The sequence below is a fragment of the Plectropomus leopardus genome, chromosome 6, assembly GCF_008729295.1.
Source record: "Plectropomus leopardus isolate mb chromosome 6, YSFRI_Pleo_2.0, whole genome shotgun sequence".
In the NCBI taxonomy this organism is placed as follows: Eukaryota; Metazoa; Chordata; class Actinopteri; order Perciformes; family Serranidae; genus Plectropomus; species Plectropomus leopardus.
This window is the reverse complement of record NC_056468.1, coordinates 21660660-21687818: the sequence shown is the minus strand read 5'-3', so window position 1 is coordinate 21687818 and position 27159 is coordinate 21660660. Positions and strand designations below refer to the sequence as shown.

The following is a 27159-nucleotide window of genomic DNA, read 5'->3' as shown; positions in this document are numbered from 1 at the left end:
GCATGCTAGGGAATAGCTTTAGCTAGGAATAGCAAAAAGTGAGGTTGAACCTGATTTTGCTCCCCATTTAATTCTTTGCAGAACAATTGAGACCTATTTGATGAGACCTATGAGACCTTCTGTTTCTTGTTCTACAGCCAGTTCGATAGACACAATCAGCAGAGAAGGAAGGGGGGCTGCTTGGCTCGAGTCAGTACTAGAACAATGACTGAAATTACCTTAAGTCAAGTGTTTGATCAGAAAGTGTATAATTTACAACTTTGTGGGGTGCTGTCGTTCGCGCCCTCATTTATGCTTACAACCCTCAGGGTTCCTACACATTTTCATTGACAAAATTTTAAAACATTTCAATGACTTTTCAAGGACCCATAATAAAATTTCCATTACCATTCACAATGTATTACATGTTTTACATATTATCTCAAAAATGATGTATAATTTAAAAGTAGTAGTGGAGCATAGATATGGAAACTTTGTAATTCATGGCCCTGTGTTAAATCACACTGTCACAAAATAATTTTTCTCTTAGTCAAACATATCCGATTCTAACTATTTAAACATAGTTTGAGCTAGCTGGCAAAAATGGAGAGACAGTACACTGGGAGGAAATGAATGTAAGTGTATGTAAAAGAAACATGTTCACGTTCATCTTAAAATCTTTTTAGTGACTGTCTTGTATGCTACTGTATAGTTCATTTTTCATGTCTGGCTATGTTTGTTTTTTTCTGTATACTGTGTTCAGGTCCCTCTTGATATAAATGAGATTACCTGATTGAATAAAGATTGAACATATAAATTAGGGAATATCTTGTAGAGAAATTGAATTTTACAAACTAGGCAAGGAGCATTGAAGCCATCTGGAGGCTGGTGGTGTCCTAACTCTATACTATAAGACACTACATGTTGGTTCTTCCTTTGTCACCCATCTGTAATCTAATTAAATACAGCCTTAAATTAAAGTAGTGCAGAGTTTACACTAGAAAAAGGTATTAAGTTATGACTATGCCTATACATTACCATAATACCATAATTACATCATAATTAAACTGAATGAATGCCTGACTGCACCAACAAAATCCAAAAACTTTTAAAATGTTCATCTTTGAGCTCTTTAGCCACATTACTGTGGATGAAAAGCAGTTTCAGTAAATTAAAAGAAACATTTCGTTCATACAGCAGAGGTAGTCAATTCCAATCCTCGAGGGTTGGAGTCCTGCAGACTCTTGTTCCTCTCTGATAGCTAATGAGCCCCTAATTGACTATCAACTCCATTCTTTCCAGGTACATTTACCACTTTATAAGCCTCTACACTGTTCAATTATTTAAAAATTAACACGTTTAGAATATGAACAAGAACTTATCCTGACATAATCACCATGATATATGAAACAAAACTAGTCATAATAAGGGCATTAACTTACTGGATGCAATATTAGAAGCTACTCACAAGTGTATGTGAACATGCTGGTTTTCCCACAACAGAACTGGTGTTCATATTTGACACTAAGTAGTTTTTTTAAACAACTTTTCTTAAGAAATATGCATATAAATGCAGCATGGTGATTGTTTCTAAGAATAAACAGCACAAAGACGGCTGTTAACTGCATCAACTGTGCCACGTACTTAAAGCTGGGGTAGGCTGTCACAGGTGTTTCTGGGCAAAATTCCTCTGATAAACCTTTCATCCATGATGGCGATTTCAGAGACAGCAGCTGTCAATGATATAAATTACTGCTCATTAACTGCAGTCAAACTCGGCAGCACTGATCAAATATGAACCAAGATTCGACAGCGTAGGCCACTGTTTTCAGAAGCAGTGGAAAGTTGTTTATATTTTCACTGAAAGATTTACCAGTTCAATTGTTTCAATTGTATGTGATTTTCTTGTTTGTTTTGATAAACTTTATTATTTGAGAAGCAGCTGACCAAAAGATTTTCACATTACCTAATTTAGTCCCCATTCAAAGAACTTTAGACACCCCTTGGCAAGCTGAAGCAAAGCACTGCCCACCGGCTGGACCAACTTCTTCTTTTCTAAGCACTACACTACAATACGTTTCTGGAAACATCTGAGGCAAGAAAAAGGCAATGCAATAACAGAATCTAGATTCACATTTCACTAATGCTTATTTTCAGGTGTCTTCATTTTTGGTGAAAAAAATGTTCATGAAAAAAATTATTTGAAGGCCAATGACTTACAGCGTTTTTGCTCATCTTACTTTTTGTGCTAACAACTATGAATTACTATTAGTCATGAGACAAATCCACTTTTTAATCAACTACTGTTTTCAGAGCTCTACTGTGCGACCAGTTATGATTAAGAAACCTAGCCTCAGAGAAAAATGATTAGAAATTTGATTTGATTTGATGTGTGTACGATAATTGTTACTGCTTTTATATGATGTCTTTAGGCAAAGTAAGCACTCACAACCCATATTATACTCACACCCTTATTGTTTTGCATTTCAAAACGCAATCGTCTAGTTGTGGTTATTACAAATTCTGTCTGGGCGAGGAAGTGAATCCTGATCTGTTCTATGATTAATACAAGTGTCACTTACGATATCTAGTCTTTACAAGGCAGCAATCAGACTGGAGGATATGAAAACAAAAGACAGCCTGCCTTACAACACTGTCTACCAAGCGAGCTGCCAAGCAACTGTGGTTGTGCATAAGTAACAGTCAAAGTAAAGTGGATTGCGGTTGAACTATTCTGCCACATATGCCAATCAAACTACAAACAAAAGTTCATGTTCAAAGTTGTTCAGCTTCTCTCTTAGATAAGAGAGAATTTCTAAGTTATTCTTTTTGTCAATGTGAATTGAATGCAGTCACTGTCAGCCTGCCAAAATCTTATCATTGCTGTCTTTGAGAGACTTATGAGCAACAAACATTGTATATGTTAGTAAAATAAATATTTCGCAGCATCCAAAAGGGATACCAAAATAACAATAACAACTGGAATGAAATCACAGAACAGCTCAAGCAAACAGAGCCTTGCTTTGCTTTGCAGAGGCACCTCACAGTTTATTTGAATTCAACAAATTAGTCATTTGTCACTGCAAATCAAATCTTTATTTGTTTTAGGATAATTAGATTCTATCTGCGCTGTAATGAAAAAGCAACAATAGGGGTGACCTCTAGCTCACCAGGTAGAGTGTGTGCCCCATATGGCTGAGGCCTCTGCAGCAGCCGGGGTTCGAGTCCAACCTGTGGGCCTTCTCTCTCCTACATTACCTGTGTAAAACTATCCTGGAAAAAGGCTCAAAAAATAACCTTTACAAAAAGAAAAAGCAACAATAAAGCACATCCACCTTGCACACTGTTTAGTATGGTGTGCTTTAGTTTGTCTCTGTTTAGCCCTGAACTGGTGCAATGTCCCAAAGGCCTCCTTCACACATAAACACCACAGTCAGCCACATTGTATATGCTTAAACAATGAGCAGACCTTTTTCTATTCTTTTTATTCATACCCTCACCGGCTTTCATTATGTATTTACTTAGAAGAGGGCGTCTCAGGTGTTTTGGTCCAGACTTTTTCATAAGCTTCATAAGTGCCCTCTGCCAGCCAACAAACTTTTATCAAACTCAAAGAAAAAGGAGAAGTGGTGGTACATAATTTAATATATACTCCAAGGCTCCTGCACTTTCTGCACAACTTAGGCCCCTGAAGGGTCCTTCATAGGCGGGAGGAAGGAAAAGAAGAGATTACTCCACATTTGCTGGAGTGTGTGTCAAGAAGCTGATGCAGTCTGTAAAGCACACAGCAACGTGCTGTGTATATCCCTGCCCTTTTTAATCTCTTCGTGAAAGCCGATAGTTCCTGGTAAAATAAATGGAATTGACTTAAACTAGCTTTCCTCCTACAGGGTGTCAGCGTGTGTGTTGTAAGAAAACCAGCTCAAAAAACAATAGTAGCTATAGCCCGTCCCAAGAAACAAATGTGGATATAGCTACAGCATGCATCAAACAAAGACGGATGCAATGTTTGTTAGACAACCAACGCTAACAAACAAGATATAATGCTTAAATCCTACAGATGACTGAAGAAGTTTTCCAAAGCACTATCCATCCACACTGGCACTGAACTTAATATCAGAGCTTTGCTTTAAATAGCTCTAAATGTAAGAAGCCAGACTTTTATTGTGTTGTTCAAATTCATGTGTACATACACATACAACATTACTTTTACAGATTCTCATGCTTGACTTGAGCTGTTAAATATCTGTACTGAGCGGCAAATTAAGACTTGAGGTGCTGTTTTGTTAGGCCAAGTCAATACAGCACTTTAGATCATCATTTAATGTGCAAGTTCTCAATTAGCTCAATTTGCATTACATTAAATAACAAGTACATCTGAAAATTAGTTTCTGAGATAACCAGGACCTACAAACACCACATACAGACTACTTTTGCCCTTGCTCTAAATGTAAACAGGCACAATTAATTTCAAAATTAACATTTTAAGCAAATATGTGGTTTGTAGTTTTTAACTCAAAGTAAGTGAAAATACAAAGCACTATTTTTGTGCATCAAAGTTGCACACTGCGTCTGCGTTTACTCTGGGCGTGCTGGAAGACTTTTGGTATTTTCATGGCTAAAGGCATGGGTACTGGGGGAGATTAGAAGGGATATCCTATCATGCTGTATATTGTAAAGGAGTATGTTAGCAGCTGGTTACAGTTGTGGCCAATTACATCCGCTCTTTTCATCCCCAGGGCTCTTCCTGTAATGATGCACTAGCAATTTGATAATCCGGAGGTGAGTTTCCCAGTCCCTGGATATGCAGCGTTGTTGAGTTAAGAGTGCATAGCAATTAAAAAACTTGCTAAGGGCAGAAGTGAAATTGGATTCAAGATTGTGGAAATATTAAATATCTGTGTGTTATTTTACACATTTCCCCTTATACAGTTATTGTATAAATAACAATATGCAGTACTTGTGTCACTCTTCTGCTCCACACATCACCTCACAGTACACACTGTTCAGTGCTAACTCAGAGAGAACCATATGTGCAGAGATGGACTTTTAAGCTCATTTTGGGACACCTTTTTCGATATTACTGTGAAACAAGCAAACAAACGTGTACCTGCCCACAGGCCTAGGGCTTTCAAACAAATCTTTATTTACACCTGTCAGAAACCAAAACAGCCTGCAGGAGCCGACGAACCATTTAATTGTCTATTTTACACATACAGTGTGAGCACTCAGGTCACGACTTAACGACTGGTTAAGCGCATAACTTTCGAGCTTTGGCTTCACATTGCAGATGATTAACTTGTACAGTGGGAGCTGGAATTAAACAACATTTTTAAAACGGGCTCAATTTGCAAAGTGTTTTCCCAGCTTAACAGTACTGAATTCCAAGTACAAGTACAGGTATTGGTTCAGTACCCAACCCTAGTGCCATGCATGTAAACTTTTAAAATGCATAATTCTAATCATTTCAGAATTAAGAAACCATTGGTTTAGATATAAAGCGCTTTTATTTCTGTCTGTCTTGTTTTCAAGTTCAGGGACATATTCATTTTCCGTAATGTACTTTTAGTTCCTTTTTTTAAATTTGTGGCAATTTATTGCTGCCCTGTAACTGCACTGCAGTGTATTCTAATTTGGTCAGTTTTGCCTGTTTTTATACTTTTTGTACTAACTGAATTTATTTTCCTCATTGTTGTGATTTAAAATGATGTTCCAGTGCATTTCTCTGCCATATGTAAAGTACTTTTACTTGCGTCTGAGCCTGAAAATGTTCTATGCAAATGAACTTGCCCTGCCTTCCAGCGAGTATATACAGAAGAGGAAGTGGCAAATACTCCGTTATTTAGTGCCACTAATTGCATGTGTGTGTCTGGGTCTAGTTATGCTTTACCCTAAAGATCTTAATTAGAATGTAAACTGTTAAACATACACTACACTGTATGTTTCATACACACACACTTGTGTCTGCTAAAGTGTTATATAATGATAACAGAGCATGACCCAAAGTCTGTAAATTATTTTTATATGATTAACTTCAAAGGCACTCGTATTTATTTATGATATAATCTAGGGGCTTGCACTAACCGATAAAACCACACACACAGCTCCAGACCTACCAGACTTCCCAGTTTGGATGATGAGGAGTTGTTCCTGTGTTTGAGCAGACCACATCCTTCCATGCCAGGGGCATCTCTGTGGTTTCCATGGATACGAGGCCCACCAGCCCCCTCAGACGAGGAGCGAAGGCGCCTTTCCATCCGCATCACCTCATGATAGGGGCTGACACTGCTACACAGAGAGGCTGGAGGAAAGAAAGAAGTAACAAGAGGGCAGAAAGTCAGATAGACGAAAGAATAAAGGTGAAACTGTTGTAATTTCCACAAGCACAGACATAATCATCTTTTTATTAATATTTCCAATTGGTAACAGGAAGCCCAATATCCTCTAGGAAATAAGGTTGTTTTCATAAAACGTAATGACAAAGCAGCTTACTTATTCAGCATTTTAATGAAGTTAAATCTTCTCCTTATGAAGCTCTGTGGCCATATTGCTTTTGGTCAAATGGTATTTCTGTCAGTTTTTTAATAATCAAGTTTTTTTTCCGAGCACCTACAACAAGCTTGCAGTGTAACAATAAAACTAGAGAATGAATGTGAGCTTTCAGGGGCAACACTTTTTTACTCAAACAAAAAGAGGCTTGTTTTAACAGCTCAGTTTTCAAAACAAACAATGCCACGTCATCTCATTGAGGGAAAGGTTATAACACATTTTTTATAAACAGCACTTAATGACAACACTCTCTCTCTCTCTCTCTCTCTCTCTCTCTCTCTCTCACACACACACACACACACACACACACACACACACACACGTGTATGTATCCATGTCTTGTCTTTGTTCTTGTGAAATCACACACTGAAAAGAAGTGAATGGACATTTGCAGTTTTTTGGCTTCACACTGAGCAACAAAACACTGAAGAAGCCCCATGATTACCATGTCTCCTTGTGTCTCCAACCACTTTACCACAGACTCAGACCATTTCAATCAGACAGGAAAATAGATACACAGTCCCACAATCAGAGGCCTGTGACTATAGGGCTTTGTATTGTTTGAATTTTAACAACTGCTGATGCTGATTCTTTGAGGGGCGGAGTCAAAATGTGTCACATGCTTGTTTTAAAGCATCAAAATTATTTATAATAACTTTTACGCAATTCATATTCATATTTATAATTCACTTTGTACAGTGTACCTGAAAATTAATTAATGCAGTTTCATTGTTTGCTGTGATTAGATAATATTATTCTTTATGATCCATTCATTCTCTCTTTTTATTTACTGTACTGGTTTGCATTTATTTAGCACTTTGCTCGTCATGGCAGCAACTCAAAGTGCTTTACAACACAAGCACCATTCACAGACACAGTCATACACTGCTGGTTTAGGCTGCCATCCAAGGTGCCACCTGCTCATCAGAAGTGATATACATTCAAACAGGTAAAACCACCGGGAGATATTTAGGGTTCAGTATTTTGTGCAACATGCAAAGACAGGCACATGCAGGCTTGTTTACTTCATAGCTGAAATGGTGGTCAGTATACACAATATACGAGTGGAAACACAAAAGAACATCCTTTGCGCCTTGGAGAAAAACACACAAAGGTTGAGAATGATGACTATTGTCACAAGAGTGTAGCTCAGTGAGTACTGTGTGTGTAGCAAGTGTGTGGTTCAATGAGCATGAGAGACAGAGCTGCACTGACAGCAAACAGGTGTTGCTGATCAGAGCAGAGAAGAAAGAAGCCCAACCCTTCCTGTGACACAAATTCGGTTTTGTTGGAGCCCAACAGAGAAGCTCACTCTGTTTTTACTGTAGTCTGTGTGTAGTTCTCACTGCCCGGAAGCTAAACATTTACCAAGTGCAAATCAATATTCAGCATTTTTCCTGCAAGCATGAATTGTAATACATTGCGTGTGTGTGTGTGTATGTGTGTGTGTGTGTGTGTGTGTAACAGGCCATTGATACTGCAATAAATGGTTGCTGACAAATGATCCGACAATCACACCAATTTTAAAATGCACAACTGCACACATTGCACAATTACATCAGTCAGTTTTCTGAGTTTCTTATATAACAGAAAGATGACAATGTGTCAAACTGAGTCCGTCAACTATAACTCAAATACTTCCTAGAGCAGTATCTGTGCTGGATTGTGTATGAATATCCTAATAATAATTCTAATTATTTTGGTGACTACTCTGACGATAATGTTTTGATCATGATTGGTCTTGATGATATTCATTAGTTTGCACATCTCTTATTAACACTGTCACAGTTTCAACTTCAAGCAGAGCATTAACAAATTGGCATTTCAGTATCGGCAAAAGGCAATTATCAGTTACAGCAACTAAACTCTGATTCCTAATTACACGGTTAGTTAGTCATAGTGAAACCCTAAATTTGTCAACACTCCTTATGAGTTTAAATGATCTATCTCTATCCCTGAAAGGGTAATAAACCCAGGCAGTAATTCATGTTTTTCAGTGTCTGATCAAAGTCTGACATGAAGTAAACAAGTGCTGGAAAACCTAGAGTTGGGTTTCAGATTTGGAGAGAAATTATTCGTTTTTGTTACCAGAGAAGCCTTGAGAAACCTCCTCTGCAATACATTACAACAGCTGAGAAAGAAGTGAGGAGGATAGTAACAAATCATCCTTGGTTAAAGAATAAATTGTCAGTATGACAGACACTGTTTGACTACCGTCAACCCACAACTGACAATGATTTATTAAACTAAGGTCATCATTTCAGATTTACTGGCTGAGTTACTGCTTGGAGTGACAGCTACGAGAGTTTCAAATCAGTTTTCAAAGCTGTAAAATGTCTTGGAACATTTGTTATGTTTGGAAACACTCTCAGTTTTATCGGAATTCATATTTACCAAAGAATTTGGAAGTTGGGAAAACATGATGTTGTCCATAGTCATCCAGTAGTTTTCACTCATGTGGAAACAAGCTGGAAAAGACTTGAGTATGGAAGTACTTTCTTCACCACAACTTATCAGTTTCTTGGGGAAATCTTTTCAGGAAGCTTTGTAATGAAAGATTTTTACTGGCTATGTTGCTCACTCTTGCTCCCGTGTTGAGTCATGCATAAGGAAGTAATAAAACCAAACACTGAAGGAGCAGAAGCACAGAATCTCTTCAACCACCCAATGAATGTTTTGATGAATCATTGATAATAGAGATTATATACTAACAGGAAGTTAGTTTGTCAATGTGTTAGTTTGTCTAACACAAAACGAGCAGAACAAAATGCATGTACAGACATTTAAGTCACCAAAGAAAGCATATGCTATCCTCAATTATCAATTAAGGGCAAAAAACGCCCCAAAAAATATCTTTGTCCTGTATCATTAGGATCAACGTGGGGATTTCAAAATCTGGTGACTGATATGAAGTTTATGCAGTACTGTCACGCTTCTGATGTGTTTATGTTTTGTTGCCAAAAAGAGCTCACAACAAAATAACAGATTATAAGCATTATTAGTATTATTGGACTGCAAACTGACCACATGTTGTAAATAATGACAAACAGGTAAAAACAGGACAAAAAGGAGGCGTCTTGTACAGTTATGACTAAGGCTTTTTACGGTGCTATTGTAGTTACACACTTTTTATGGGCTTAATGAACTGACAAAGTACTTAGAGTTGAAAACAAGCACAGCAGTTTTAACAGCTTTTTATCCGGGAAAATACCCGTGCTAACATGCTTAAGTGTTACTATGATTATCAAAAAGGCCTGCATAAATCCGATATAGCTGTTTACAGATCAAAAACAAGATCATGGACATGCTTGACGTTCAGCAGATGTTAGCGGTTTAGCCTTTGATAAGATCACTTGCCTGCCATCATAAAATCCTGTGGTTGGTTGATTTGTTTTTAGACCAGAAACTAACCAGACGAGTGTCCACTGGGAGGTAGACTGACACCCTCCTTTTCAGGTGATCTCGATTTGGTTGTTTGGTCCACAACAGGGCTCAATAGACTGCATTCACACAAGTCTAAACAAACTGTACTAACCATTGTGGAGTGTTTTTGTGTGTGTGTGTGTGTGTGTGTGTGTGTGTGTGTGTGTGTGTGTGTGTGTGTGTAATTCTGTGATTTACCCGCAAGTGTTTGAACATTTCATTTGAGCGTTTCATACCTGCATGTGGTTTCCTCAGATGAGAGGACCTCGGTTCGTGGCAGCCACAGAAGCTTCCTCTTTCTTGAATGGAGCGCGTGTTTCTCGGCCTCCTTTCTGACTGCTCTGGGTTAGAGTGACAACCCTCACTGCGTACCACACATGCCTCGCTCTCACTTGTGGTCTCTGTGTGGTAACCTGCCTTCCGCTCCTCCACCATCTTCTTCCTCTCCGCGGCTGCCACCTCATGCCTCGCTTCCTCTCTCTCTTCCTCCCTCTCCTTCCTCTCTTCCAGTGATTGTTCCCGCAGAGGTAGGCAGGGTACAGCTGTCTCAGGCTCCGAGAGGGAAATGGCAGTCTCATAGTCTGTGTTGTTTGCTGTGCTGGTGTCGGGGAGTAAAGGTTTTTCAGCACTGGACTGGGCCGGAGTGAAGAAAACCTGAGGAGAGGAGATTTCATTGAGTATGTGTAAAAACAGTTCAGTTTTTACAGTTTTAAAATGTAACACTCAAGAACATCTGTGTACTCCAATGAGGCATAAACTTTACAGAGCACTTTCACACGCTATAGACGGTGGATATTTGTGTCCTCCGGCAGCAAAATGTGCATGTTCTGATAGCACAGTCACACAGTATTTACTATTCAATGGCCTAATGTACTATTCAAAGTACAGAACTTTGTCTTTGCAGCTGTTGCACTGAGTTCATGGTTTCCTTTCTGGAGTCCCCATCACTACCAGGAACTAAAATACAATAAATTCTTTGAAGGAGGAAAAGTTGTAAGCACAAAGGTGGGAAATGTGGAGGGCAGTTTTCAGACACACGTGGGTTTTCTTTGTCATGCCTTTGCTCTTTCAATAAAAGGACTTTTCATGCCCAGTGCTCAATTTTTATGCCACATTTCACAGATTCCCCACAGTGGTCATAAATACTCCTCCTTTATGGATTTTGTTCTTGACATCCAAGGGCACCTGTGGTTGTGTAGTCCATTCTTCAAAACAATAATGGTGCAATCTTTTTAAAAAAACAGTTTCTGGTTTGTATGTTTACAAGCAGAAAGAGTTATTGTTGGAATAATGTAGCACGCTTGTCATAAGGTTACATTTGGATCATGACGTTCATTCTGCTGTACAATAATCAGGTTGCCCACACATTTTCATGGACAAAATTCAAAACTTTTTCATGACTTTTCAAGGACCCATTGTAAAATTTTTCTTTATGACAAGCATGTGCTTCACTGTGTCTGCGGCCCTTCCCAGCTTGTTTACGGTACTTTTCTACAAATACAGACACAGATACACACACACACACACACACACACGGAGGAGTCTTGCTCCCCATAACAAAGGCCGCCACACTGCATCACATATTCAGGCAGCCTGTCTTATAGGAAAAACTTGGCTACTAATCATGGAAAGAACCGAGCAATTTGCCGTTATATTGAAATACATGGATTGTAATGTAGTTATCCCTGGAAAATTACTATAACGATTAAACTTCATTACACGCAACAAAATTCACTGGCATTTATTAAACTTTCAGTTATTTTTACTAATTCCATGAGTTTTTCAGGCCTGTAAAATAAGAAATTCCATGACCTTTCCAGGTTCTCCATGACTGTGGGAACCCTGTATGATAACACACCACTTTTTAACATGAAGCTAACTATTTTTCTATACTGATTAACACATTTATTTCCAAAGATTTATTTCATACATGATTCAGAAAGACAGAGAAAATAGTGTAAATCGAGCACACTACCTGGGAGGTAGAGACAGCGACACTGAAGCTCTCTGGAACACATGAAGGTTCAGGTGGAGCTGCATCAATAGCCAGCCCAGGCACAGAGGCCAGTCCTGGGGTTAAACCAGATCCAGGACTGGGAGCTGGCAGAGCGTCCACCTCAGATACAGAGTCCTCCGTGATGGGGATGAACTCTGAAGGAGTGATGGCTGTGGTTCGGTCCTCTGATATCATAGGGGACTGTAGTGAGCTCTCACCGCCGGCACCGAGCAGCTCGCCTGGCCACGACCCCGGGGTGAGCCCTCCTGTTCCCGGAGTTACGGTTGTGGAGCTCGGAGGTTCCAGATTCACTTCTGGAGGTCTGTGGTGATCAGAGGTGCGGGAGAAGCGGTGGTGAGCAGAGAAAGATTTGGGCAGTAGCTGTTTCTTCCGCGACGACCGTTTATTGTTATTACTGCCCCCACTGTAGTCATCGAGGAACCCAGAGTCGTCGCCCTCATTGGCCCCTGAGCCACTGATACAGTTTATAAACACATTTCGATTGGCTGTGGAGGAGGAAGAAGAAGCTTTTTCAAAATCCTCTGTCTGAGAGCGTGTGATTTTCTTTTGCTTATGGCTGCCAAACCCAAATGAGTGGCGCGACTTTGGGCGCCCACCACCTTCACTGAATCCCGTTGACGTTGACGTCGTTATCGTCTGCTGGTTATTTCCATTTGCGTCAGTGCTCTGTGTCAGCGGGGGTGTGAGGTTGAGGTTGATAGGCTGAACACGTGGATCACTATTTCGTTTAGCAGAGAAACTGAGAGATGGAGTGCGGAAAAGGCTCCGGCGTTTCCCCGTACTGCCAGAACTGGAGTTGGTGCTGGAGGGAGAGGAGGTGTGGACCCCATTACCCTGTCCACCTGAAGACGGAGAGGAGGGAAGAGAGTCCTGCCTTTTACTGCTGCTGCGGCGGAAGATTGGCAGGCGGGACACCAGTGTGGAACGGCGGGAGCCTGATTCACCCATCTAGAAGTTGAGGCAGTGGGGCACTCTGAGGGAACAAAAAACACAACATTTTTAAATCAGTTGCTGGAATTGGCAAGGCACTCAGTTATTGTGACTTTCACAACTTTGAGCATGCACGCACTCTAATGTATTGTTCATATTCACTTACCAACCCAAGCAAATGCTGGACCCATAACCAACCATCCGTAAATATAAATCTTAATAAACAACTATGAGAAGCTTTAGTGTACAGACTGTTTGAGGTGAGAAATCTCACATTAACAGATCACTTCTCTCACACTAAATGAGTCAAAACAAGTTGCTGCTGTAGATGCTTCTGTGTGTTTTTTACCATGTTGTTGCTAGACTGTCTCCTCTGGGAAGTTTCTATGATGAAATCATTTCAGAATGCAACTGTCATAACATTTTAGAAAGCAAAACATAAACTAATTTCCATTTTTCACATAGGTATTACATGGTTATCAACTCTGAAAATACCTAACATATAAAAGATTCCTGGCTGAGGTGCAGTCCCATGTCTGGTACATCTGTACATGAAAAGCACAAAGGATGTGAAAGGTCACAGAAAGAGAAGCTGAATTTGTCATCCAGTCAACTAGTATTTTTTAACCCTAAACCTCCCTGCCATCTGACATATTCAAATAAAAAAGAAGACATCACTGCTTATAGTTGTTTTTATTATTTTACGTTTATAATGACGTGGTCTGAAACAAACGTATATTTTTGTCAGGCACACAGAGCTTATGCCCCAAGGATCAGTTCTTGTTTGGTCTCAATCAGATTTAAAGTTTGTACACGCATGTAATTACAGCCGGTATGAGAGCAGAAGGGTTGAAATCTCTTTAACATGCTACATATTAGAATTAACGTTTATCTGCAAGATTGTCGGTAACTGTTTGCAAACAAGCTCGCCATTGACAGTCAAAGTAAAAGCTAAGCCCAGCTTCACTGTCATTTGGCTTTTTGCCTCACTATTTGCGTTTTTTGGCACAGCGTCTCTTGGATTCCTGCTGCTTAGGATCTGGCACCTGGTCACTACCTTTTTATAAAGTCCTGACCTCACCTGAGTGCTGTGGAGGTACACGCCCACAAATGTCCCGAACACAGAAAATAAGAATAAATTAAGAAAACACAGGCACAGTCCCTGCAGAAAAATTAAATGCACCACTAGTGAGTCATGAGGGATTATTTCTGTGTGGGTCTATATATTGTTTTTAAAGGAAAATCCTGCAGAGTATATTTTAAGTGTTTGCAGAAGTGTTCACTACTCATATATAGTAAGTACTGATTCTGCACTTTGTGTACCCAAGCATGTTGTGTATGTTTTACCTAAAACATTTACTGACTTATTTCAGATAGGACAACACAAAGAAACGTGAGGACCCTTTTTAAAGATTATCCTCTCAGACAAAATATCCAAAACTAAATAGAAAACTGAACATAGGAAAGCTATTACAAGACGCCTGTGGCTAAAATACATTAAGAATATTAAAACAGCCTCAGCTGCACCCACTTGAGAGCGTAGGCTACAACACAGTGCCTCATGTAATCTTCACTTACAAAACTCTTTATGCATTTTACAAATTAGCAAGCCTGTTGTTAAGCGCAGTCAAAGCAGGGCTACTTTCTCACTGCTTGTAATAATTGACTAAAGTTTTCAAGCTTTGAGTCACAGATTAAAGGGAGACATTCATTTCAGTAAATACTCACATTTTCATTTTTTTTGCAATTAATTAGCCGAACAGTGACTATGTTGTCCTCGTATTTTTGAAGTTGCTGCCTCTGTATGAGCTACTGAAGCATTTTGTTTTCGATCTCAGTGTAATAAGATTACATTAACACCCTTTACTGAGGTGGCTTATGAGTGTGTCACCTCCTTGAAAGTAAATTTGATCAAGTTGTAAATACACAGTGATGCCGTTCTTATTTTCCTTCCAAGTTGCCTCAGCGTGACATATAAAAAGGTCAATAAATACTGTCAAAGACAGAGAAGACAAAATTACATTTATAGTAATGATACCGTAAACAATGGAATGGATTACACACAAACATAAAAAATGTTTTTACACTTATCTCTGTCTGCCCTCGCTTTAAAGCTGCCTTTGTGAGTCAAAACACACTGCAGGTTAGCAGCATTGTCCAACACTTTTGAAACACATTTGAGACTTCCTTTTTTCAAATGAGCCAGCAGTTCAATTGTTACTTATCACAACCACACAGCCATTTGACCAGGTCATGCAGTCTGACCTGGCTCATTAAGACGAGGAAAACATCCTCCAACTAACTGGACAGAGATTAAAACAGATTGAGCACACCTCTCACAGTCAGGGGAAATAAGAAAACTCTGTGAATTGTTGGCTTATAAGTTTCTAGTCTTGTATGTGTTCGACAGATAAACCCTCACATTACTTAAACTGACCAACTGTTAATGGACATATTTGTACTTGGCATTAGGGAAATGTGACCCACTGGAGCACTTCTCACCAGCATAATAAAAAAAATCACTCCACTTAAAGGTACAATATACAGAATAGTCGGTTACTGTTTGTAAATCCGTTCACCAGAAAAAAGTCAAGTAAAATCCAAACACTTTTGCTTTTTATTACAAATTTACTTTCATTTGGCGTTTTGCCTTGTTGTATTTGCAATTTGCAAAAACAAGCGTTAACTTCTGCCCTGGTCAGAAGCAAAGACAGATATATTAAACTAATTTACGTGTTTTTGACGGTGGTGGGAGAAACCGGAGTGCCCGGACAGAACCCATGGAGACACAGGGAGAACATGCAAACTCCACACAGAAAAGCCTGGGTCGGCCGGGGCTTGAACCCAGGACCTCCTTGCTATGAGGCAACAGCGAAACTGTACTTCAAATGCAGCTGAAATGTGTGGCCCTTCGCATTACGAGCATTACATATTATGCTACAAAAAAACCCCAGCAAATTACCAAATTACATTTATTTGAAAAAACATTCTTTAGGAATAATGCCTGATTATTACAACGGCATTTTCACTGGGTGATTGCATAAAATAATGATTATTTTAATAATACGCTTAACTGATGAGTACTTCATGTACAGACTAGTGAGGGTAGCAATGTTTAATTGACTAATCAACTTCATGTGCAAATGTTTAGTTGGTACCTTTTTTTACGAAGATCCAACCACACCTGTGTGCTGTCGGGATACATGCACACAAGAAAAGAAGAAAACAGAAAAATACATGGCGTAAGTGATAACAGAGGAATTGCTTCTGTATGTATACATTGTTTTTGTGTGAACATTCTGCATGGTATATCTTTAAGGTCTTTACAAAAAGAGGACGTAGAGAGGTAGAACTGCACTGGTGCTTACTTCCTCACTTTTCGGCCACTGCGTAAGAAGTGAGAGTACCTGTATTAGAAAAGCAGCAGTTCACCTCATATCAGTTCCTCTTCCCTTTGCTCTCTGCAGTTAGTGATAATGCTGCTGTGGTAAATAACAAAGCGGAGAGCAAACTCAATTTGATTTGCCGCATGTTTGACTTCCATTTGCATGTGGATTTAGGAACTGACTGAAATAAATCAAGCATATTCAGAGTGGACTAGACTAATACATTTCTAAGCTTTAAAGATACCAACAGGCTTCTGGAGTGCTTCAGTTTCTGAATATTTCAGTAGTTGCATTTTCAAGTAACTGTCCGCATTCACACTGAGCCAAAATGATTAAATGATCACCAAAGTAATGCTGCTAGTATTGATGACAAAATGCTAATTAATTTAAAATTGGTGTAAAGGCTTTGCAGTTGCATCAGAACAACTTTTGCCTGAATACTAACTTTTATAAGCTATTTTATAAGTTATTGTTAATAGCCATAAAGATACAGCAAATTCACTGCTCAATGCCAATGTGCCAGATAAACCATCTTAAGTTTGCCTTTTATTCCTGCACTGCTGTGTAGTTTGCATTGTCTTATCACCACACTCTGCAGCCATGTATGGGTCCAAATTCCCATCTCAGTGCACTTTTAAACTAATACACGTTTATCAGTCTGTTTGAAAGAAAGAAAGGTGTGTATGGGGTGTGAATAACTGGGTGTTTCCTATAAAACAGGTTCTTCATGGGATCTTTTTCACAGAGATAATAACCACACATAACATACAAACCAGATTCCTTTGCCACATGTAATGGAACAATATACTGCTGTGTATAAGTGCTGAGTGACCACAGAAAACAATATGCTTAATACAAGCTTTCACAGTTTCCTTCTGACTGATATGGTATCTTGGTTACTTTACACAAATGTGGCTCTGCCAAAGTAAGGTTAATTATTTGTTTTTGCCTGGAGGGGAATTGCTTTAATTGCTTCACTTGGTACAGCATTCAGAGAAAATTAAATTAAAATGCCAGGAAACACAAACTACATACAAGTAACCAACCACGTAACATTAAGCAGATTTCCAGATAATAACAAATCTATCATCACTTAATCTATGTTAGATCAACATATCGCCTAGCTTCTGTGATGCATGTGCGGTATAGCATAGCACAACTGTCAGCCTTGACAATGCAAGCCAGGACGTGTGGTCAAAACAACAACCTATCTTGAGCTAGAGAGGACACATTTTAAACCAGGGACTCAAATGTAATCTCTAAATATTGGCTAAACGAAAATATTGCTACTCTGAACATATGACAACCATCGTGTTTAGGGATCACCAAAGAAAAAATAATCTGTAGACTAAGAACCTCTGCTAATTCAGACTACACTCGCCATCATCAGTTTGACTTTTGGATACTGTATGCATTAACAATGAAAGCTATGGTGGCCGAGAGACACACGGCAACTTCAGAAAACACATGCAAATAGACAAAGCTCAAGCAAATCACATGCAAAGAGTTTGAAAACACATAAGTCACACATAGAAAAACATGCGAACACAAGCAAAGTTAAGAACACAAGCAAAGTTAGAAAAGCATTCACCAACTTGACAGCACATACATGGCATAGAGAAACACTGCAGACTGGAAAACACATTCAGATAAAGGTGAGAGGTGTAATAGTGAGATAGATTACCCAAAAAGTAACAAATGAAAACAATTACAACCAGTAACACAGATTAAAAAAGTAATTTAAAAAAAATAGATCAATCTATAGATATTCAGAATATTAGAATATATACTGTGTATGTAAAAACACCGTCTGTGATAGATGATGAACACACAACTTTTCTTATTTGGTAACTTGACATTATTAGTCAGAGCCTAAATTTATAGTAGACTATAAGCCATCGTTTTGAACCAATGTAGTTTGTACAGGAATCTGAAATTGCAATGAACCTTATCCAAATGCACACTACAAAAATGCACTCCATTTGCAAACACAATGCATCAGTGTTTCTATTGCACCATGCATATGCAGGCCTCAGTTAAAGTGAATGAGAAATGAAGTGAATATTTGCAAGGTGCATTTGGCTAAAGTTGGGTTAGCGTTGGGCCTTTTGTAGCCAGTTAACACATCATACAGTTTGCATAGGATGAGATGCAGTGAGACAATATGTTTTTGTTATATAATATGTGATGAACAGACTGGATTAAGTTGAAATTATTAGTCCAAGCCTAAATTTATCAGAACTGATGCAGTTTGTATGGGAATATGATATTGCACTAAACAATGTGACTGCACAGCTAGAATAATGCCTTTTCAATTTGCAAACACAATGCATCAGTGTTTCTATTGCACCATGCACATGCAATCTTCAGTTTAAGTGAAAGGGAAATAAAGAGAAAGCTGCAAGAAGCATTTGGCTAAAAATGGGTTAGTGTTGGGCCCTTTGTTATGAATCTGCAGGGTTATTTACTCAGACTTTACAACGCTCACTCCAGAGACAGAGAAGGCATTTCACAGCGCCTTCCACAAGCTAAGTAGCACCAAAAACACTGATATTTTTATGAAAAGAAAAATGATAAAGTGTCCCGGGTTTTGTCATCAGAGTTTCTAAAGCACCTTGCATGGGCAAACTCAGCTCAACAAAGCGAATATTTGCAGAATGCATTTGGCTAAAAATGGGTTAGTGTTGGCCTTTTGCAAAAAATCTTTAGAGTTATTCACTTAGACTTTACAAACCTCACTCCATAGACACAGAAGGCATTTCATGACAGCTTCCACAAGCTGTGTGGCAACAACACTGATATTCATATGAAAAAGGGTATATCTTATAATGCATCAGAGTTTCTATTGCACCATGCATGTGCAAGCTTCAGTTGAAGTGAATGGGAAAAGGAGCAAATATTTGCAGGACGCATTTGCCTGAAATAAGTTAGTGCTGAGCCTTCTGTTTTAAATTTTCAGGGTTATTTACTCAGACTTTACTCAGACAAAGCTCACTCCAGAACTACAGGAGGCATTTAACAAACACACCTTACATGTGAAATCGATGGGAGTTTTAAGGTTTTGCCAACAATGTTATATTTACAATAGCTGCTGCTATAGTAGCACGTTGCCATGATTAGTGATTGAGAGTTTGTCTGAATCATCAAAGATCAATGAATGGGCCTTAGCATGTTGTCACTGTGTGCTTATAGTCTTACCAACAGTTCTCACAACTGTTCAACGGGCCCGGTTGCTTTTCTATTTTGTCCATGAATTAGCTACAGCCAGTTAGCACATTATACAGACTGTGTGGGATAAAATGCAATGAAATAAATGCATGTGAGCAGCAGCAGCAGCCCAGCGGGACACCAACAACTGTCAAACCGAAACGTCAACAACGCTGTGAAGCCTTAAATCCAGACTAGCTAGCTAGGTCAATTCAGTCACACTCAGACGCTCCGTATAAGCTGTGGCGCTAATGGTCCAAGCGACACTATATCGATAAAACGCAGCGTATCGCTGTCTTCGAGCTGTAAAGGTCACCGGTGTTCAGAGGAAACACAGTAGCAGCACCGTCCTGTTGTGGTTCAGCCGGGCTGCTGCTAACACACAAACCGTCCGTTAACGTACGTTACCTTCAGCGGATTCCCGGAGTCTCCACCGACGCTGCTCGGGGCAGAAACAGCTGAATATATCTTCGCTCTGTGGCCACGCGAGTTACTGTAAACCTACATGAGGAGATGTAGGAGCGCACAATGGTTAGTGAAATCGTACTGAGGTAGCACCTTGTGTTGCGCTGACGCCAATGTTACACCTCAGTGACGTGGAGGGTCTCTTCCGCGTTGCAACGGCAGGCCGCGAGCGAGCGTGCACAGCGTGACGTCCCTCCTTTTCCTCCTCCTACAGCTCAGCATCCTCCAGCAGGTGGATGGATGGACAATTCAGTCTTTCTCTGGCGAATATCATCAATAAACCCATCCTAATCGATTCTTATCATAGGATTTATAGCCTTACATTGCACTCCAGAAATAATCTGTTAGTAAAAGTCCCGCAAATAATATTTTTCATTCATTCATTCTAACCTTTAGTTAGGACTCGAGAAATCTATTGAGAAAGGCCCTTATTTTCATCGATGTCGAGCATGAATAAAGACACTAAAACGATAGATAGATAGATAGATAGATAGATAGATAGATAGTAACTTAATTAATCCCAAAGGGAAATTCAGGTTTCCAACAGCTCAGTAGGCCTATCTTGTTGCACAGACATAAAAATGGGAGAGACAAATTACAACAAATGATAAAAGTGTATAAAAATCTAAAAAGGATATAAAAGAATAGATATAAAAACCCAAAGAATAAAAGAGCCATTGAATGGATATTAAAGCACAGAATAAAAACCATGTGGTGTCTGTGATAAAATAAATAGCCATTAATGATAATAAATATACTGTGGTTTAAAATGCACAGTGTGCGTAACCTGAATTAACAGATTAAAATGCCAACAGAGCCCCTGTACTAGTTTAAAAAATGAATGTATAGTCTGTGCATCACGTGTATGATCAGGCCTCTTAGTCCTTCTTCTTAGTCCTTCCTCATAAACAAACATGTTGAAGTTAAAATATAAATAACATCATAAAAACACAGGTTAATGAACATGTTATTGTGTAGATGTATAATGAAAAACTTTTACACTCAGCACTCAATTAAGGTATCTGAACAGTCCTAATGATGGACAAGTGTCCCAATTTAAGTTCCTTTGTGGATTATTCCATGTGAAGGTGCACTGTAGTGCATTTTGAATTCCAAGAGTGTAAGTAATCATACGCAAAATAGCCCATTTCCAAATAGTTTGTAATTGGGTTGTAATTATTGATGCATTAATGCAGCTGGTGAAGGTGGAGCTTTAATTACTTTACTGCTGGGTTATCATAATATATCATAATGTTTATATTTATTATATTGTCTAATATTAATTTGAATCCCCAAAGTAACTCTGTTTATCAAATAAATGAAATAAAACAAAAAGCACAATGTTTTACTGGAAATACTCATGTTTAACTTTAAGGTAGTTGTTTTTTAGCCTATAGATTTTAGCATCACTTTGCATCCCTTAAATAGCTATTTGTTCTCTTTTGGTATGTTGACATGTACAGCTGTCATTGAATACAACAGTTAAATACAGAAAATGATTAGTTTATTATGACTCTGACTTGGCTTTAATTAATGAAAGACAAAAGACACATGACTGACATAGCTGCAAACTCCAAGCAAAAATTGGACAGCTTTTGTGCTGGTAAGCATGTATAGTTACGGTGTTAAATTGTTAATTTATATACAATATTCTTGTGTAGCCTACGTCTTTTTTTGAAGGTTTGCATTGAACAAGTAGTATGTTAATGTGACAATAAACTCTTTAATGTGCATTTTTATTTTTCATCTGAAGAGGTGCTTTAATTTACTAGTTGACTAGAGAGTAAGTCACAGTGATAAATATTAATTTTTGTTTCAGTGCATATAAATTTTATTCTTTGATTTTTGTTGTTTTCGCTTTTACTTAACTAGTGTTCCCTCAGGTGTTATATTGGATTAATTTTGTATAATCTTTAGTCTCCCAACTTTATTTTTGACTTTACTTCTTCAATACACTTGTTTGTATGTTTGGTATAAAGTAGATTATATTTTTGTTTTTTCACGCTTCATTTTGTTTATATAGCCTCTATAGTTTTTTGTTGATGATAATATCTATTACCTTACTTTTCTCTGCAGTAATACTTAAATTTCAATGTGTTGGTTTATTGACTCAATTAAGTTTATCTTATCTTATACAAAACACAGCCTCCAGAGTTTAATGAATTTCGCATCCTCCCATAATCTTTAATTTTGTCTTATGTGTAATCAACTCAACTGTGGAAGAAAATGTTTCAGTAAAATACAAAGAAGAATTATTAGACATCCTGAACGTGCCTCAGCACATTCACTTTTAAACTATTAAAGATCAAGGTCTGCCTCCATAGTGCCCAGATAAGTAAACATGGAAGATTTGCGGTTGTGTCTCAAACATGTATTGCATGCAAGACAGAATTTCTGAACTACAAGGCTGCTTTAATTTTCCCCTAAAAGGGCTTTTCCAAGGGATTTTTTCCTTATCAGAAATGAGGGTCAAAGGAGAAAGTGTGTTGTTTACTGTACAAAGCCCCACAAGGCCTTTTTTGGTAATTTGTGATGAGGTTGTATATATAAAATTGACTTGATTCTACGAGGAATAATGGGAGAAAGATACTAATGCAAAAACTGAATGATTCATATAGTTTAGGGGTTGGGATTTCCACCAAAGTGGGTTTCACAGAGTGGTAACTGCCTAAACATTGCACACTCCACATCTGTTGCCCTTTTGAAACCTGAGCAAATTGGTTTAATTTCTTTCAAAAACACCAGTGAAGGCAACAAGCAACTTAAAGACATTACCCAAAAATAAGCAGAGAAATTAATGAAAAACACAGTAAAAAAATTAAAATAAAATTATTTTTTGGATAATTTTAAAAATAGTCATCCCCTCTTTTTTAAACTATTTTATTAGTTTATTATTAGGTTTTTTTTCTTTTCCCCTTAAGCTAATTTCTTGTGTTTCTTGCAATCCATGGGACCTTTCTTGCCAAGTTGGTCACTGCCTCTTTTCCCCACATTTTGGCAAGAAATCAAACCAATTTGCTCAGGTTTCAAAGGTTCAAATAGTTTGTGAATGGTGTCTAAACATAAAATGAGAAAAATGAGGTTGATCTAGGTTTAAATGGTTTAATTAATCAAATGGTATCTACACAACAGCTCAAATATGTCAACAACATTATTAAAGAGACAAAGTAGATTTAAAAACACACTAGTTTTATTTGATGGAATCCCCACACAGCAAATTAAAAAGTGTAGCATTTCCAGGAATCTGAGCAAAGAACAATATTTCCACATCTTTACATACTACACATACAGAAACCCACCACTTACACACCACATCCAAATCCTCTGGAGAAACCACATGAGGACAAATGCACTGTCGCTAATTTAGAGTTCAGAAAATTTGAGTTTTACTGAGAAAAAAAAATTACATATCAAGTAGTGTTTAAACTCCACTTTGAGCCCATTTCAAACCACAAAGTAAACTATAAACTAATTACAGTGCAAATTGTCTTGATAGGCTTTCGTCTGTCTAAACGATTTTCTACAGCCTGCTTAATAATATTGCACACACACATTTATGATACACACCTGCAGAGCCAAACAGTTGCTGACATGCTACAGATTTTTAAAGTGCTAGCTTGAAAATAGATTGAGAGCCAGCCTGCTAAATATTTGGTTCTAAATTTGTTACTGAAAAGCAGGCTAGGAAGCATTTAAACTTGAAAATCAGATGAGCTGTTAAGATGACAAGCCTTTTGTCATATTTCTATAACTACAAACAACTGTGCTGTGACCCCCGAGTGGAACAAACCCATTGAAAGCCAATAAACATTCAGTTGCAGTAAACAGGAATACATTCTGTGATGGAAATAAAAATGTGAACCCTGCCAATTTTTTTTAAATGCATAGACGTGTTTTAAAGATGTTGAAACAGTCAATTTTAAAATACAGGAATCAGGGTTCAAGACTGTGAAATCTGACGATTGGAGTGAAATAAATGAGAGCAACAACTGTGGGACAAAAATATTTACAGTCACAGAAATCCAATATTTTGTTTTTTAAACTGGAAAATGTTTCTGATTAGCTACATGTAAGAGCATGAATTTTTAAATGTTTAACCCAAAACAAAAAACCCATAATGTGTTGCACACTATATAACCAAAACATTTAAACTGACTAATCAAACCAACACCACAAAGAGGAGGAAGAAAAGGTTGTTAGTACCATTTGAAAAACACTCCCTTGACAAAGGCAGCCGAACAGGTTTAACATCTGCTTACAGTAATTTCCACCAAAATTGATACACGTCTTTCAAGTCCACAAGCAAACACCAACTTGTAACATAAACGTTAAGATGTACTTTATTTCACTAAAAATAATATACTCTGGATTAATATGTACATGGAAGTTAAATCAAACAGTTTGAAAGATCAGCTTATTATCTGACATTAAAAAGAAGGCGGATATCAAACGCACTGTAGAGGACAAAGCTGCAAATCAAACCAAACTTGTTTCTGTGAGGAAAGGTACAGTAGTTAAGGTTTTCCAGGCCTGACGGATAGAGGTAGGTAGCATTTGGGCCCCAATCAGGGCCAGAAACCTGAGAAAACACACACACCAATTACCCTAACCCTCCAGAAATCAAAATATACATGAATGTACAAACATGTGCAGGCACATAACCAGTATATGTCAATACAAAAAAACAGGTGTGTTCGCTCGGCAAACAGTCTGTCTAGTGCGCTCTCTTAGACTTGAATATCTGAGCTGATTTAATCAAAGCCAATCAACCACTTAGGTGATCTGTCTGACAGCCATACTCGGCAGTGACATACTAAAATGCTACACGTCATGTGTCTGCACTGCAAGTAAACAGTGAATTTGATAGCAAAGTGTGTTTTGTGATAGCACTTTTTGTAAGAACCTGAATAACCGTTTTGTTCTTAAACTGTGTGTAAAGGCTGTGAGGCCACAGAGTGGTGTGTTGCACTTAAGTCAGCACCAGAACCAACACGATTTGGCTATGAGTGACTTTGCAGCTGTCGAACTGACTCCAAGTACCTGCTGTTTTGGTACCCGGATGGTTTTTATGGTGTTGGAGTCACATTCAGTGCTGTGCAAACAGTGAGAGGCTTTAAAATCCAAGTAACTACTCAAGGACTTAGGTGTAAAAGGTGAACGCTTTTTGTGAGTCACTATGAGACATGAACGTGTCGATAATGTCTACGCCGTTTATAGTGAAGAAGCTAACTAGGTAGTGATAAAAACGTGATGATTGTTAGGTTTATCATGTGCGAGGCTTCATTCATCATATTGTGCAAAAACAGCTGAACAAAATGGTGACAAAGAGGAAAAGTAGTGTTTACAGTGATAAGAGTAAATAGGTAAGAATAATGAATATTCACCGTTATAACTTTGACACCAGTGTCTGTGATCAAACTACAGTAAAAACCCACATACAGTATTTATGCTGATAAGTATTTCCACAATGCTTGTGCAATGACACTAACAATAAGGGATCCATTTCCTAAAAAGAAAAAAAAAAAAGGCACGAAGGCGCTAGCTTTAAAGTAGCTACAAGGCTCTCAGGTCCACCAAGATCACATCTAAACCTATGCTGCTACGTTTGGACAAATAGTTACAGAAAAGAGCCAAAAAGATCACCCAATACACACAAAATAATCTATAAACATATACCTTGCAAAAGAGGAAGTGTAAGTGTAAGCTCGAAGGCGTTTCATGTTAAAAAGATTTAAAGTAGCTGCGGACTAACTTTGCAGAAAATTCCACAACAGCTGATTGCAGCTGGAGATTAAAACCAGGTCAAATACAATTAACAGATACTTTGGTATGTAGAGAAGACCTTTCACATACCAACCTCTGAAGACCTTTGTATGTGGACACTTATACTCAGCGTCAAACTCTTGTGTATGGATCATACATTATTCATGCCAGCTCTAAATAGGACAGTCTCTGACAGAGAGAGATCCCATTTTCACATTTAGGACCATCTGCCTCATCCAACCTTCAAAAAAACTATTTGGATTGTACTCCATCACCCTGTCAATAAAATCTGCTCTCCTCAGAACACGCCACAGATTAAACAGCATCCGCATCCCCCCTCAAAAGGTCAGTCTCTTAGCGGTGACAAACTCTTCCAGCTGAACCTTACCGCTGCCCATGAGACCAAAAGCTGGATACATAGTTCCCGAACAATCCACCTGCCTCTCATAAAGGCACCTCATGGTGTCTGCATCGTAGAAATACACCCGGCACGCGTCGTAATCGAGACATACACCCAAGCGCTGAGGCATGGGAAGCACACGGTTGCCGGGGTCAGCGGATGATGCGTTTGCTGAAGAGACGGAGGAGGATGAAGCAGCCTTGGGGATGAAGACTTTTCCCATGCCCAGGGTGAGGAGGGTGAAGGGCTGGGAAAGCTCATAGCATGCGTCTTCACTGCCGCTGTCATGCCCACTGTCGTGGTCGTATCTGTTGAAAGAAAGAAGGAAAAGAAGATGATGAAGAAGATGTAGAAAAAGAGGGGAGGTATATTAGCACAGGGAGATAAAACATTTGATACAAACTGTAACAACGTTGAAACTTCTGTTAAAGCCCAAACACACCAAACAAAAATCAAAGAACTAGTGTCGCCTCAAGTTTCCTCTGTCTTGGCCAGAAAGTTTGCCTTTGAACACACCGCAAAGTCTACAGCCAACAGGCAACCAGCACATACGTCCTGCACCTGTGCTAGAGGAAATAACTCTATACCAGCATACAGTGGTAGTCTGTGTTTGTCATTAAAAAAAGGAAACTCGAAGACTGACAGGACTGATTCAAGATACTAGTTAGCACATTAACAACACAACCTGATGCTGAAATAAAAAAAAAGGTTATTTACTGTGCACTAGCCACCATTAACACAAACATTTACAAACCGTTTCTGCTAAAGAGCTCAATGGCTAAAAAAAATTAAAAACATTACTCAATATAACAAACTGTGTTTTGATCTCCTTCCCTCTTCACTTTAGCTGTTTGTTTTACCCACTTCCACCCTCTTCTCGTACACTGAGCTGAACTGTCAATCATCTCATTCGCTAACAGGCTCAGTCAGCTGCGATGCAACATGTTAAATCAGGCAAAAAACAGGTGGTGACGGCCAATGAGTGCCAACAATGTAGGACACAACACAAAAACTAGGACGATGTTTACTGATGGCCTGAC

At 38.6% G+C, this 27159-nt stretch overlaps 2 protein-coding genes across 3 annotated transcripts in view; both read right to left on the bottom strand.

The window, feature by feature from the left end:
* ccser1 (coiled-coil serine-rich protein 1) overlaps positions 1–20074 on the bottom strand; it is a 156079-nt gene extending 136005 nt beyond the window's left edge. Inside the window, exons 1-4 of the mRNA XM_042488761.1 lie at positions 19900–20074; positions 11927–12941; positions 10188–10605; positions 6096–6280 (exon numbers count right to left, since the gene is read on the bottom strand). Of these exons, the coding sequence (XP_042344695.1) occupies positions 6096–6280; positions 10188–10605; positions 11927–12916 (1593 nt within the window). The 5' untranslated portion in view covers positions 12917–12941; positions 19900–20074. The remainder of the gene's footprint in view (positions 1–6095; positions 6281–10187; positions 10606–11926; positions 12942–19899) is intronic.
* A 3050-nt stretch (positions 20075–23124) lies between these two features.
* trim36 (tripartite motif containing 36) overlaps positions 23125–27159 on the bottom strand; it is a 37082-nt gene continuing 33047 nt past the window's right edge. For both annotated transcript variants that reach the window (XM_042488763.1, XM_042488764.1), the window contains exon 13: positions 23125–26427. In XM_042488763.1, coding sequence (XP_042344697.1) covers positions 26058–26427 — 370 coding nt within the window. In that variant the 3' untranslated portion in view covers positions 23125–26057. The remainder of the gene's footprint in view (positions 26428–27159) is intronic.